General features: G+C 41.1%; 3 protein-coding genes across 9 annotated transcripts in view; 2 read left to right on the plus strand and 1 right to left on the minus strand.

Annotated features, from left to right (window-relative positions):
• The window catches only part of ANKRD27 (ankyrin repeat domain 27), a 74,411-nt gene extending 68,894 nt beyond the window's left edge, over nucleotides 1-5,517 (minus strand). For 2 of the 7 annotated variants that reach the window (XM_048870712.2, XM_048870707.2), the window contains exon 1: nucleotides 5,317-5,408. The gene's annotated coding sequence lies outside the window, so the exon portion shown is untranslated. Of the gene's footprint in view, nucleotides 1-1,100; nucleotides 1,221-5,312 lie in introns of all 7 variants that reach the window. The other 5 variants (XM_048870708.2, XM_048870714.2, XM_048870710.2 and 2 more) reach the window with 5 other exon arrangements.
• A 77-nt stretch (nucleotides 5,518-5,594) lies between these two features.
• On the plus strand, nucleotides 5,595-8,203 carry RGS9BP (regulator of G protein signaling 9 binding protein). Its single transcript, XM_048870715.2, has one exon. The coding sequence runs from the start codon at nucleotides 6,236-6,238 to the stop codon at nucleotides 6,947-6,949; it is 714 nt and encodes a 237-aa protein (XP_048726672.1). The 5' UTR covers nucleotides 5,595-6,235; the 3' UTR covers nucleotides 6,950-8,203.
• Nucleotides 8,204-9,293: 1,090 nt separating this feature from the next.
• LOC125645334 (uncharacterized) lies at nucleotides 9,294-14,924 on the plus strand. Its single transcript, XM_048870716.2, has 2 exons — nucleotides 9,294-13,710; nucleotides 14,297-14,924. Exons 1-2 carry the CDS (start codon nucleotides 13,122-13,124, stop codon nucleotides 14,437-14,439), a joined length of 732 nt encoding a protein of 243 aa, XP_048726673.2. The 5' UTR covers nucleotides 9,294-13,121; the 3' UTR covers nucleotides 14,440-14,924.
• Nucleotides 14,925-15,233: the final 309 nt, after the last annotated feature.

Below are 15,233 nucleotides of genomic sequence, written 5' to 3' on the forward strand. Positions count from 1 at the left end.
TCTTAATTCAGGTATTTCCTAAATTTGTAGTGCTTAACTTTGCAACCTTAACATTCATTTAATGTAGTTTTTGGTGTGTTATTTACAATTAAGATAGGATCATTATAGTTTACCTGGGCTAGAACCCGCTTCTCTGATCTTGAGAAGTCTTACTCATGTAAATAATTCAAATGTCTGATCTTAAAGCTGGAGTTACTCATGGGAGTAATGTTTGCCAAGACTGTTATGTGGGGTTTTGCATGGACAGGATTAAAGGAGAAGAGATTCACATATATGGCTCAATCCAGAGAGTCAGATTTAAATTTATCCCAGCAGCAGCAATATTAAGATACGTACAAAACTAAAAAAGTTATCCTGATTTTAGCTCTCATATAAAAACGGTTTCTTGTCTAAAGATTCAAACTAAAAAAGTTACATGGATCTCAGCAGGAAACTAATTTGTGTCTATATTCTAAGATCATGTATTTCCCAATGTACGCTATTTTAACATTTGGCTTGCCAGGAACTATTCTCATTCATAAATAGCTGAACTGTTTAATCATATGCTACTGCTAAACGATATTTCACAAGCTACAGAAAAACTCCAAGAGCATTAATATGTTAAGTCAAGAAGCTAGAACACAGGGTTTAAGTTTCCTATACCACAAAGGCTGGGAAAGAGAAAATAAAAATTGGGAACACAAAGTGTCCTTCAGTCAGTCACAGTTTTTACTTAGCTATTTTTTCAGAAAGGTTACGGAAAAAGTTCAACTTCCTTTCTACCATAGATCCATGGAACAGAGTTTCAGATTTCTATCTGGAAGAGAAGACTGAAAAAAAGCTTTAGTTGTCCCTTTAACCATGTGATAAAGCTGATCAGAAACACAAGAGGGAGGTGTGCATGAGAAACCACACCATCTCCAACCATCATATCCCAACTCATGGGCAAAATACAGAATTTAATTTATGAATATAGATAAGCTTAGATAAATGTGCTGTTTGTAATCCACTGCCTGGACCTAAAAAGAACATAATACAAATCCAAGACAGACCAGAGTGTTTTAAAATCATTTTGATTTGACAGATGGTCACAGGAAGAGAGTTCAGTGTGGTGATCTTACTTCAGTTCCCAGCACATCAGATTACACATCACAAATAACTAGCTCTAAACCGCTTAGTGGCAGCAGTATAGACTCGTTTGCCATCGGTCAAGCAGACTTCTGAGCATGGTTCAGTGTGATCTAGAGCACCAACAAAATGAAATGACACAGATGAACAAATCCACATTCAAAAATAAAAACCAGTTAAAACACTTCTGTAATTAAGATAGCAGATGTATACTGTGCCTTAATAAAGGAGTACAAAACCCACAACATACCTTGAACTTCAGAATAGAATTTATCCTCTGCATGACACCCCCAAACAATATCATCATGGTTGAGAATTTAAACTTTGAATATCTTATCGCATTAACAGTTTCCACAATTATAACTCAGTCCCTTTGAGCTTGAACAGTGTTATATTGCTGCACCGGGGGTTAAATACTTGCAACATGGCCAAATGACAGTTGCTCTGGGAGCCACAATTCTAAATTTCCTTCCCCTCAGTATCTCCTTCCTCCCTTTAGCCCAGTTTCTGTGGGTTGGAGTCCTCAGCTATTAAGTGATATTTTGGTATTTGATTTTAAAGAAAAAAAATAAAGGAAAAGGATGAGTTAATACATTGAAATATTTATTACAACATGTGGAGATCAAGAGATTTGAATGTGTCTGTACGGAATTCAGTACATAAAATGTAATGTGGAAGAAAAAGGTGGAACGGACTGCCTGTGCAGTTTTTTTTTTTTAAACCAGAAACTGGGAAAGACATTTTTTCTCATTAAAGGGAAAGTTTTTAAAAGTTTTCATTTGAGTTCTCTGAGACATGGTAATCATGGAGTCCTATGACAACTTTTTGGATTCACTTATCAGAGCAGTACTGCACTTCAATACTAGTGTTTCTACCATTTTTTCACTAAGACAAACAGTTCCACCACAATTCATTTTTACTCACTAAAACATTTAGTGACATTTCAGGCAATACTGGCCTTTTAAAGCTACATAATACAATGTGTACCAGAATAACTAACCTGTACACTTGTCACTGCAGTAGCTTCAGACTTGGCTGCTACTTTGCTTTGTGATAAACAAAATCAAGAATATTTTCATGCCACTGTTCAAAACACTTGCACAGTAGTTACAGCCGAGACAGGTGGAGAACTAATCGAAATATGTTCTTGGTTGTTATTTGAAGGAAACTGGTCTAATATTAGCACAGGTCTGAATAATGGCTGAGGCTTTTTGAGTTGTGTACCAATTTTTTTTTCTATTTTCAAAGTTTTCAAGCTATATCTAGATGAAAAACAAAAAACACACAACCCCTCCTCTGAAAAAACCCACCCTTATATTGTCCCAAATGTTAGATGATGGTACTCAACTTTTGAGTTTACACCAAATGTTGGTACATCTGAGCCAAGGTTTGTTATATATCATATAAAACAGAATTAACAAGGGTTTTCAATGATTCGATAATTTAATCATCATAGGACAGGGGGGCACCCATTGGTAAACTAAGGGTATGGGATTTAGCAAGTAATTCTCTATAATGTCTTTCAAGAACTACATTTTCCAAAACACATTTGCAAGAGTACTCTGCCCTAAAAAAAAAAAAAAAAAATGTATCAATATTTGTCTTTGGATTTTAAGAATTTTCTACCTGTCATTTGACAATTCCTATAACAAAACTGTCGCTGAATCTGCAGTAGAGGTACCATCTGCGATGTGGTATTGGAAAACATGTTCACCAACTTAAGCAGGTATTCCGGAGAAGAATGCTGTTCTTATTCTTCCATGTAATAATACATGTAAAGATCTGTGGTCAAGAAGTATCTGACTACAGGTATTATCTATTGCTGCCTCTAGGTGTAAATAATTAGTCAGAAGCTCCTAAAACATTATGTTTCCTCTTGACAAAGACAATACTTCAACTAGTTAACTTGCCTGAAACTAGATGGGAGACTTTCTAATTTAAAGGTCTGATGCACTGAAATAAGTAACTTATTATTACTGAAGTGCATCAGACTTTTACATGTAACCCTTTCAATAAGTATAAAGGGATGCATAATTTGGATAGTCATAAGCTTATCACCATCAAGTCACATAAGACTTTGGATCCAGAGCTAGGGCTTATCCTTTTTCCACCTGACTAGGACCATTATGCAATTACAAATCTTTGCTTACACGTTGAAGGGAGCTGTAGCTCACGAAAGCTTATGCTCAAATAAATTGGTTAGTCTCTAAGGTGCCACAAGTACTCCTTTTCTTTTTGCGAATACAGACTAACACGGCTGTTACTCTGAAACCTGCTTACACGTAGTTCAAGTTCACCTAGCGTCATTGCATTCCCATGCAAGATCCCACATACTTTGGCTCAACCTTCCTAGGTTAGCATTGCCTTGAAACGGGGAGGCAGCTACTTAATTGATCTTGGGCCTTCCATGACAAATTTCAAGAAAGTTTCTGAATCTAGATACCGCTTAGAACATACGGTATTTTTTGTTCCACTATGATGGTATGTGTTACATTCTCATATCCCCATAAAGAATGAAAAAAGAGAAAATGTATCTATTTCAAGTCACTTAATTCAGCAAGCCATCTGGCTGTTCCTTAAACCAGGGGTGAATGAGGTGTGGAGACTATGGCAATTAAGTTTTCTGGCACTCCTCGTTGATAAATATGTACTCTATGTTGCAAAACAGCGTAAGTTACTGTACAGTGTAGTGGTCAGTACTCACTGTTACCATTTAAGTGAGTCTAGAGCACCCATTACCAAAGTATATAGCTACCAAGAAAATTTTAAAATTATAATATAATCAGCACAGTATGAAATATTCACTACTCACCACTAAAAACTATTAAATTAGTATTTCTACAATATATTTTCAAAGCAGTCAATTCACAATATTTTACTAATTTGTAACAAGTGTTCAAGTTTGTCACATTAACTTACTGCTAATTTGCATATACAGTTATAAAAAGCCCAAGCACAAATCCTCTCTTGACTCAACATCTATACTTGCTACAAAGCTTCCGAAACAGTTCACACTCACTTAAGTGAGCTCAAAGAGAGAAACACAACCTTTTACTCTACATACTGTATCATAAGCTTTGGAAGGAAGCAAAATGTGTTGATACTACGAACCAACGAGTCTGAGTCACTTTCTGCATTCTTTAAAAAAAAAAAAAAATCTAAGATAGTATTATGATTAAAGCTGCGGAAAAGTATCAGTTCTCCTAGCCTGATAGAAACAGTATTTACTCATGGAAAAAAAAAGTTTGTACTGTCTGAGAAATAATCAGCAACAACTATTAACGCAAGTGGGACCACAAGAAAAAACAATAACCCTGTGTTTAACTCAAAGACCCTTAACCCCGTGTTTACGCTGCATGCAGTTTAATCCCAACATAATGTAATGTTCCCCCCCCCCAATTAATTCAAAAATATATTTGGAGCTCTTTCCCCACCCCATGGGACAATCAGAAATGTGACTTAATTAGCCCTCTGGAAGTCTCCAGTTTGGACAGAAACCTATAGTTTGGATCGGATATCAACAACAGAGTTGCAGTGTCAACATTTAAGACGGTGAACGTTGCTATACCGGAGAAACAATTACAACAATCCCATCCAGAGTCCAGCACTGTGTGGAGGGTGGAAAAAGAATTTGCATACTTCCCTTCTGAAACACGTTCACTCTCTGAAAACACACACTCTCTTTGCAACGGTGTCTCCCTTGAAGCGTATAAAAATGAAGCCAACCGAAGCTCTGTGTACAAGCCCCACATGCCTGCATTACGCTGTAACTTAACTCCCACAGAGAAGCAACAGCACTGCCAGGACACAGAGATCTGGAACAAAACATGCTTCCCGCTCCCCCTCCATCCCATCTCTTACGCTGGGGTAGCAGAGGAGGATAGAAGGTGGTTTTCGAAGCTTGAGTTTACAGGCCTTGGTAGGAAGACAATTTAAAATGAAAACCATGTGACAGCGGCAAACCCTGTTTTCAGTCACCCCCACTATTAAGGATGAGCTGGGGGCACCGCAAGGACAGCTACAGCCCCCGAAAGTGCTACCCTCTGCCACAGGAAACGTCTCGGTCAGTGCTGACAAGGCCAGGAGAAGGGGCCCCACTTGCCCAGCAGCCCCCAAAGTCATACACTCCCTCCGGGGGGGGGGAGAAGTCCCCCCAGCCCGATTTAGAAAATAGGGAGTCAACAGACACCAGAAAATTCACTTACTTACAAAGGTAACATTGTCTCACTTCCTCCCCAGACACAGAGAACCACTAGCGGTCCAGCCCAGCTCCCCCCTAACTGCTGTGCATTTCAACCAAGCCCTACCAGGATCCGAGCGGGCGGCGCACCACAGCACCCCAGCTACGCCAAGCCAATGAGCCCCGACTTCTCCCGCGACGGAGGTAGCGTCCACTCAATCAGCAGCCTGCGAAGGCGGAGCCTAGGCACGCCGAGGAGCAGGGCGGCTGTATTTCGCTGGAAAGAGAAACCGCGGCGCTACTTCCTGCTCGGCACCACGTGACTCCTCCAGGTGCTCCAGCTGTGCAGTATTTAATGTCAACAGCTGAGGCGCCAGGTTGGTATTGGGCAGGCGAGTTCCCAGGCGCTGCAGACCGGCCTCTGGTCACCTGGCACACATGGTGGCAGCACTCGGGCTTTAATTAAAGGCTGTCTTGTTTTTAACTCTGTTTTTAATTCATTCCTGCCGATTCGGATTGGTGCATTTAAAAACAACGTGCATCTGATTTTCTCGTACTGGAGCCGCCTGCAGGAAACCGCAGCTGTTCTCCATCTCGGTGTATCTGGAGTAGGGACTGGGGCAGTCCTCCCTCGGATGCTGAATACTGTGCGCAAAGCGATGCCACTCACTCCCCAAACTCCTCTCCCGCTTGCATGGACCGTAGGAGGATTTGGAGCCGTGTGAGCGGTCGGAAGGGACTCGATCTAAGTATTTGCATGCGGGATCCGAGCTCCGCGATTACCATGCGTGTTGGTGACATCTGGCGCTGGCAGCTCCCTGGATCCAATAGAGGGTAATCTGAACTGAGCCGCGGGAGGTAGACCAGCGGGGACACCAGTTCACCCAGCGAGCAGCCCGCCAGTTGGAGCCCGCTGGCTGGGGCACTGGTCTGCAGCCTGCCTGAGCCATGGTGAAGGAGGAATGCAAAGCGCTGCTCGATGCGCTCAGCAAGGTGACTGCTTGCTATCGGCACATGGTGCTGACCATCGGGGGCACCTCGGACTCGCAGAACCTGCGGGAGGAGCTCAAGAAGACTCGGCAGAAAGCCCAGGAGCTGGCGGTGGCTAACAGGAACAAGCTCACCGCCGTCTTGAAGGACAAGACGGTGAGTAAGGAGGATAAGACTGAATTCGAGAGGCTCTGGGTGATCTTCTCCACTTGCATGGAGATCCTGGAGATTGACATGAAGAGAGCCCTGGAGCTGGGCCAGGAGTTTCCCCTAAACGTTCCCAAAAAGCACCTGATCCAGACGGGCATGAGCGGGGGAACCTCTGGGGTGGCCGCCAGGGCTATGAGCGTCCAGAACATGAAATACGAGGCTGAACACAACATAGATGTAGTGGATTTGAAAGACCTGGAGAACGAGATCAACCAAGTAGGAGAGATGATGTACGAGATGGAGATGAAGGTGAATGTCCCCCAATGGACAGTAGAGGCTAAGCAGGACCCTGGGGCTGAACTCAAATCCACCATTAGCGTGGGCGCCTCCTCCATTGGCATGATCTCCGTGGAGGAAAACAAATCCTTCTGCGATATCAGCAAAGTTCTAGCTGGGATCATTTTCTCCGCGGTGCTCATTATCGCTATTGTCTTGGCGGTGTGTGTGGTAAAACTCTCATAGGCTGGCTTAGTTTTTCTGCAAGACAGAACCACTTTCTCTCACACAAGTATTTCATGCAGTATGGATCGCTTCAGGATGGGTCACTTGGAAGAGCTGACAATTTAACATCTTGCGTATAAAACAAATCTGGATGGCATACAATCTGATCATGCGTGGAGCATCTGGATGTATGTGGTTTTGGTTTGTTTGAAAGCTCTAAAGGTACAGATCAGCCTACAATATAGGATGACTTTTTGCTGGTTTTGTAATGGTTAACTGTGTGCAAAGTATCAGGGTATTATCACTACAGGCTATAGCAGGGATTTGTCTGCTATTAATAGATTACTGTTCTCAGTAGCCTGAAATTATTCTTTAATAGGCTCTGATGTTCATTGCTGGTCCATGTTTACAAAGTAGTTGAGAATTGCACAGGATTTGGGGTCTAAGGTGGATGTCTGTGGCAAAACTAATGGACACGTGTGTGAGTTTTCCTCTCAAACACAGGATATTCTGTCCAGAAGAAAAAATAGAAAATCCCAGTAAGAAGATTAAACAACCTCTATTTTATCTTAATTCTTGGAGAGTGTGCAACATTTGATACCAAATGCACTGTTTGTACAGTCCCTAATTGCACTTTTTGGCAGGGTACACATTAATAATCACGAAAGGCAATAAAAATCTTCAAAGTAGATGGAGAGTATCTTCTGTAGAACAGCTTTCACAGAGAGATATTAACAGGCTCCATCCCTCCCTTTTATACATCTCCTTTTATTTTCCCCAGCAGAAAAGCTGATTCTTGCTACTTGTCCAAATTCTTCTTTCCATGCAAGTGGTTGGACTTCACATCAGCTGCAAAATTAAATATTTATCCAAAATTAGAAGTAGTAATTTCTAAAACAGGTTGTGGCAAACTAACAAAATCATGTAAAGTGAAAACCGATGCTCTAGCTTGTCTGCCTCAGTTTCTGTAGCACAAATAGAGGTCTAATCTCATGTTGACCTCTTACTGTTAATGAGATCTATATCTGCAGGAATCCAGAGGAAACTAGAACTGCAGGGCTCAATCCTGTTGTTTTTATTTGCCTGATTAGTCCAATTGAAATGACTGGAAATGCAAAATTGGGCCTATAGTTGATATCTTTAATCGGATGCCTGTGCAGTTTTGTAAGAACAGAGCATAAAGCCTAACTGACATTTTGTTCTTGTTTGATTGTTTGCATGTAGACAGTTTAAACTCTTTTCCCTCCCCCAATAAAACTGTGAGTACTGACACAACACTGACTTTGAAGAGAATTTCTGTGATCTCTTGCATAAAAATGCATGTATTCATTTTTTAAATATACAAATTATGTACATCTGTTCTGATTAAAGTAGACTTGCTCCTATGCACACAGATTCTTGAGGAGCTATACAATGCCAGGGGCATAGATTGTACTGTTCAGGCAAATATAAAGACAAGGCACTGCTTTAGAGGGTGTAAAGTGATAAATTAGTGACTCCTCTGAATTGAGCATAAAGGACGCATTACTAAAATTCACCATGAAATTTGTTGACAAGAAGTTACTGGGCATATGCAGTATTAGTGTGTATGCGTGTTTTAAACAAAATCATGTTAGCTTTCTTAATAAAACAGTTTTGTGATTCAAAAGATGGCAAACATATTTAAAATATTATTATTAACCATGTTTATTACAGTTATGCCTAAGGGCCAATCAAGAGTGAGTCCCCCATTATATATAGGTACCATACAAACACAGAGCAGTAGACGGTTCCTGCCCTGAAAAGCTTACAATCTAAATAGACAAGATTGGAGGAAGATGCTCTTCTGAGGTGAAGAGACTGAGGGAGGAGTGGGGAGCAGGAAGGTTGGAGCAAACAGCCAAGCAACACAGGAGAGATAAAGCATGGTCAAAACTGTAGAAAGTTCTCCAATGGACCAAAAATCCCTGCTTTGGTTGCGTCTGCCCTTATTGACTGGAGTTTCTGGTTGGCTACTCCACAGTTTTCTCCTCGTGCCCCCAGAGTTTACCCTTTAAAAGTGAAGACGAGTAAAGTTAGATTTTTGGAGCGCAAATAAAAGCTCTTGTATGTCATATTTCAACCTATACATTGTTGTAGCCACGTCGGTCCTAGGATATCAGAGAGACAAGGCAGGTGAGTTAATATAGTTTATTGGTTTCAGAGTAGCAGCCATGTTAGTCTGTATTTGCAAAAAGAAAAGGAGTACTTGTGGCACCTTAGAGACTAACAAATTTATTTGAGCATAAGCTTTCGTGAGCTACAGCAGTGTATAAAGCCTCACGAAAGCTTACGCTCAAATAAATTTGTTAGTCTCTAAGGTGCCACAAGTACTCCTTTTCTTTTTGCAAATACAAACAAATTTATTTGAGCATAAGCTTTCGTGAGCTACAGCTCACTTCATCGGATGCTGTAGCTCACGAAAGCTTATGCTCAAATAAATTTGTTAGTCTCTAAGGTGCCACAAGTATTCCTTTTCTTTTTATAGTTTATTGGACCAACTTCTGTTGGTGAGAGAGAGAAGCTGACACAGAGCTCTTCAGTCTGGGAAGTATCCTCAGAGTATCACAGCTAAATATAAGGTGGAACAGAATGTTTAACACATATTTCAAGAGACCATTCATGTTTAAGTGGTCAGTTAACACTAAGTGGAAACACTAATCCATGCTACTACAGTCTGAATTTAAGGCCATATATTGATCTTCCTCAGCATGTGGAATTCTCATAGATGCGAATGTGAATTTTGCATATGGTCCAGCCCAGGCTAAGTCTTTATGTGTTGTGGGGATTCATAGCAAGGCTGTAGATTTTTAACCAATACAGTTCACTTATTTTACTGGGGTAATATCGTATGTGATTATTAATCTGACTGCTTAATGGTCACAAACAGATTATTTTGAGAAGAGAGAGAAAGTTTGTATTTTTGGTGCTATTGTTCCAGTCTGCCTAGATGGAGACTTGCTGAAACTGCTGTGCATTGACTTACAAGTGAAGGACTCCTTCACAACTATAAGGGCTTGACAACTTTTCTAAAAATACACACGCACACAAAAAATTGCAGGAAAACCTTAATACTATAGATTTGGATTGCTACCACCAATCACAAGATATTCATGTTCACTGTTTGCACTCTCCCATCATTCAGTTTACAAGGAACTGAATAAGAGCTAGGACCTTATCCTGTTTTCCTTGCACACCTTTTACTCCTATTGTGCTCAATTAACTTTGGTAGGAGTTTTGGTTGTCCAAGGAATGCAGTTTTGGTATCCGGTGGATAATAAATGATTAATTGTCTTGAAGTCCTGAACTGTGTAGACTGTCTGTCTTCAGTTAGTTGTATAAGTGTTTTAACAGTAAACGATTTGACATTTTCAAAAATGAGCCTCAGGTTAATGAGTTGTAAATCTGTAGTGTATACAAGACACATGCACTCAGCTACTCAAATCTTTATTTCTGTGAGTAGCCCTTATTCATGTAAGTAGCTCCTCTTACTTCAGTGTGATTACTCCCATAAATAAGCCTTTGCAGGACTGGACCCCTTATCATTCCAAAAAATTAAACTTTTCTATCTCAGCGTAAACTGCAGATGTACACATCATTAACTTGTCCATGTCTCAACAACATCAGTATTGTCAATTGAGCATACATTAAGGTATGTGATATTAAAAGATAATCAGAAGTCTGAGAGCAGGATTGGCACCACCTAATTGGCTAATACCCTACCATTAATCTCCTAAAAATACCTAGTACAACTGTATGTACAACGTGACATAGTTCAGGGAAAGTTACATGCATAAAATCCAAATGGTAATAAACAAAAACCCTTTGTGCAAGTCTGCATCAAGGAGCAGATCCTAGTCTCATCAAATAACCCAAAATTTTGCCTTAGATTTAAATGGGAGCAAGAGCAGTCCCCCAACCAAGTAAATATTTTGCACTTTGATTCTTACTGCTATGAGAAAGCTTTTTGTGTCATGTTAGAATATCTTATTATAAATAGAAACTTTACAAATAAGAATATGGGGAGAATGTTATAACATCCCAATGAGCAACCTGAAAGACATTAACTAGCAATTACAATTTATTTATCCATTGAATACCTTTTAAAAAAAGCTGAATTAAACAATGAAATTTGGTTTCTTGTGAAACAAATTAATCCTTTTGTTCTGAAAATTCTGTTCAGTTTACAGATTTTCATGCTAGGAATGAACTTTATAATTGCAGTTTGAAGGGATTGAGAAGAATATTTTTGCAAATAACAATTATTAAAATCAAGCTTTATAATATTGTACATGTTCAATGTGTGACAAAAATAAAAATATTTTGACTATGATGCTAACCTGGGACCAAAATGTTATTCTGTGTATTCAGCAAGAAATTAAGCAATGTGCATTTTTTTCATACTATCAGATTTTATTTCAAAATAATTGTCTTATCAATATTGCATAGCCATTTTAATATGAGTCTGTGAAATATTAAAATCTTAGAGTTGAATGAACTTGCATCATTCCATCCTGTACATGGTGGAATGACATTTTCTATACTTGCAGTAAAACTTGCTAATGTCACTATTATTTCTTCCATTTAAAATAAAGTATGTTCTGTTAACTAACTGGTTCACTTGCAGCAGTAATTAAATAAAAAAAAACTTTAAAAATATGTCTATTGACAATTAGCTCAATAAACCAGATGATTCTATTTCATTCTAAATCATCTGACTGATATACCAAATTCTCAGATACAAACACCATAATTCTACATTCCTATTAAAGAAAAAACAAGTACCTTCTGACTACTATTCCAAAATTAGGAGCCTAAATACCTTTGTGGATCTGGGCGCTGGTCCCTAACCCCATTAGTACAGCATTGTCTCCTGCAGTACATTATATACTAATACTTTGCCCACTCTAGTTTCATTGATTTCAATGGAAGTAAGGAGCCTAAATACCATTAGAGTCTGCACCTCGGTGATATAATAAATCTTTTCTATCTCTAATGTCTGGGACCCAAATTCTGTGGTCTTGAGTCAAGCAAAGGTCCTATTGACTACAATAGAAGTTTTGCTCGATTGAAGGACCACAAAATATGGGCCATTGGCTCTCATAATAACAGTGGAAGCTAACCTGTTTCTGTGAAATGTTGCAATTGTTAAACTTGACAAAATTAATTCTGGAATCGTTCCCCATCCATAAAGTTAAGCGCATGGGTACGTCTGCAGGATCTGGGCCTTAGTTCATAAACTACCTGAACACCGGACTAATTGGTAATGCTCATGTTCTAAACTGACAGCACAATGTGAATCTCATGGCATCATGAATATGAGGTAGGATTAAAGTCTCAGCATTTAATATACAGAACTATGTAAAAATATTTTCTAATATGAATTAAATTATTCAAAGTAACAATACTGAACAAATTGCATGATGTCAAAGCAGCATTGGGATTTAAAAATAAAACACAAGTTCCCATTTTTGTAACCTGAAAGATTGATTATAGCCTTTTAAAAAAAATTATATTGAGGAATGATCATATATACAGAAATGTTTAAATGTTTTCGATGCTTCTGATCAATATATTTACTCTTCACAGATTTTCATTATGTAAAAAGTCTTTCAGGAATACTATTGGATTATAGTTCTCTAAATGCTTTCTCTCAGTATGATTATGTTAGTCTTTTAATGCAGGCTGAGTCTGTGCAGAATTGTAGGTCTACATGTGAACAGTCATTTGCTGTTGTAAGCACACAGTAAAAGGGGGCTTAATGAAGAAATTATTATTTGTTATATCTGATGTACTTGAATAACAATGGAAAGATCTTACCCCTGGTCTACACAAGGACTTTAGGTCGAATTTAGCAGCATTAAATCGATGTAAACCTGCACCCGTCCACATGATGAAGCCCTTTATTTCGACTTAAAGGGCTCTTAAAATCAATTTCCTTACTCCACCCCTGACAAGTGGATTAGCGCTTAAATCGGCCTTGCCGGCTCGAATTTGGGGTACTGTGGACACAATTCAACGGTATTGGCCTCCAGGAGCTATCCCAGAGTGCTCCATTGTGACCGCTCTGGACAGCACTCTCAACTCAGATGCACTGGCCAGGTAGACAGGAAAAGAACCGCGAACTTTTGAATCTTATTTCCTGTTTGGCCAGCGTGGCAAGCTGCAGGTGACCATGCAGAGCTCATCAGCAGAGGTGACTATGATGGAGTCCCAGAATCGCAAAAGAGCTCCAGCATGGACCGAACGGGAGGTACGGGATCTGATCGCTGTATGGGGAGAGGAATCCGTGCTATCAGAACTCCGTTCCGGTTTTCGAAATGCCAAAACCTTTGTCAAAATCTCCCAGGGCATGAAGGACAGAGGCCATAACAGGGACCCGAAGCAGTGCCGCGTGAAACTGAAGGAGCTGAGGCAAGCCTACCAGAAAACCAGAGAGGCGAACGGCCGCTCTGGGTCAGAGCCCCAAACATGCCGCTTCTATGATGAGCTGCATGCCATTTTAGGGGGTTCAGCCACCACTACCCCAGCCGTGTTGTTTGACTCCTTCAATGGAGATGGAGGCAATACGGAAGCAGGTTTTGGGGACAAAGAAGATGATGATGATGAGGAGGAGGAGGTTGTAGATAGCTCACAGCAAGCAAGCGGAGAAACTGGTTTTCCCGACAGCCAGGAACTGTTTCTCACCCTGGACCTGGAGCCAGTACCCCCCGAACCCACCCAAGGCTGCCTCCTGGACCCAGCAGGCGGAGAAGGGACCTCCGGTGAGTGTACCTTTTAAAATACTATACATGGTTTAAAAGCAAGCATGTGAAAGGATTACTTTGCCCTGGCATTCGCGGCTCTCCTGGATGTACTCCCAAAGCCTTTGCAAAAGGTTTCTGGGGAGGGCAGCCTTATTGCGTCCTTCATGGTAGGACACTTTACCACTCCAGGCCAGTAACACGTACTCGGGAATCATTGTACAACAAAGCATTGCAGTGTATGTTTGCTGGCGTTCAAACAACATCCGTTCTTTATCTCTCTGTGTTATCCTCAGGAGAGTGAGATATAATTCATGGTCACCTGGTTGAAATAGAGTGCTTTTCTTCAGGGGACAGTCAGAGGAGCCCATTCCTGCTGGGCTGTTTGCCTGTGGCTAAACAGAAATGTTCCCCACTGTTAGCCACAGGGAGGGGGGAGGGTTGAGGGGGTAGCCACGCAGTGGGGGGAGGCAAAATGCGACCTTGTAACGAAAGCACATGTGCTATGTATGTAATGTTAAAAGCAAGGTTTACCCTGAAAGAGTGTAGCCACTGTTTTATAAAATGTCTTTTTAAATACCGCTGTCCCTTTTTTTTTCTCCACCAGCTGCATGTGTTTCAATGATCACAGGATCTTCTCCTTCCCAGAGGCTAGTGAAGCTTAGAAAGAAAAAAAAACGTACTCGAGATGAAATGTTCTCCGAGCTCATGCTGTCCTCCCACACTGACAGAGCACAGACGAATGCGTGAAGGCAAATAATGTCAGAGTGCAGGAAAGCACAAAATGACCGGGAGGAAAGGTGGCAGGCTGAAGAGAGTGAGTGGCGGGCTGAAGAGAGTAAGTGGCGGGCTGAAGACAGGGCTGAAGCTCAAATGTGGCGGCAGCGTGATGAGAGGAGGCAGGATTCAATGCTGAGGCTGCTGGAGGACCAAACCAGTATGCTCCAGTGTATGGTTGAGCTGCAGCAAAGGCAGCTGGAGCACAGACTGCCACTACAGCCCCTGTGTAACCAACCGCCCTCCTCCCCAAGTTCCATAGCCTCCAAACCCAGACGCCCAAGAACGCGGTGGGGGGGCCACTGGCCAACCAGCCACTCCGCCACAGAGGATTGCCCCAAAAAAAGAAGGCTGTCATTCAATAAATTTTAAAGTTGTAAACTTTTAAAGTGCTGTGCTTAAAGTGCTGTGTGGCATTTTCCTTCCCTCCTCCACCACCCCTCCTGGGCTACCTTGGTAGTCATCCCCCTATTTGTGTGATGAATGAATAAAGAATGCATGAATGTGAAGCAACAATGACTTTATTGCCTCTGCAAGCGGTGATCGAAGGGAAGAGGGGAGGGTGGTTAGCTTACAAGGAAGTAGAGTGAACCAAGGGGCGGGGGGTTTCATCATGGAGAAACAAACAGAACTTTCACACCGTAGCCTGGCCAGTCATGAAACTGGTTTTCAAAGCTTCTCTGATGCGTACCGCGCCCTCCTGTGCTCTTCTAACCGCCCTGGTGTCTGGCTGCGCGTAACCAGCAGCCAGGCGATTTGCCTCAACC

The sequence above is a fragment of the Caretta caretta genome, chromosome 12, assembly GCF_965140235.1.
Source record: "Caretta caretta isolate rCarCar2 chromosome 12, rCarCar1.hap1, whole genome shotgun sequence".
In the NCBI taxonomy this organism is placed as follows: domain Eukaryota; kingdom Metazoa; phylum Chordata; order Testudines; family Cheloniidae; genus Caretta; species Caretta caretta.

Bases quoted from the DNA above. Each gene is read 5' to 3' on its own strand.
- LOC125645334 (XM_048870716.2), top strand. From the start codon at position 13,122: ATGCAGAGCTCATCAGCAGAGGTGACTATGATGGAGTCCCAGAATCGC. The intron at 13,711-14,296 runs GTGAGTGTACCT...TTTCTCCACCAG, and splicing joins AGGCGGAGAAGGGACCTCCG to CTGCATGTGTTTCAATGATC.
- RGS9BP (XM_048870715.2), top strand. From the start codon at position 6,236: ATGGTGAAGGAGGAATGCAAAGCGCTGCTCGATGCGCTCAGCAAGGTG.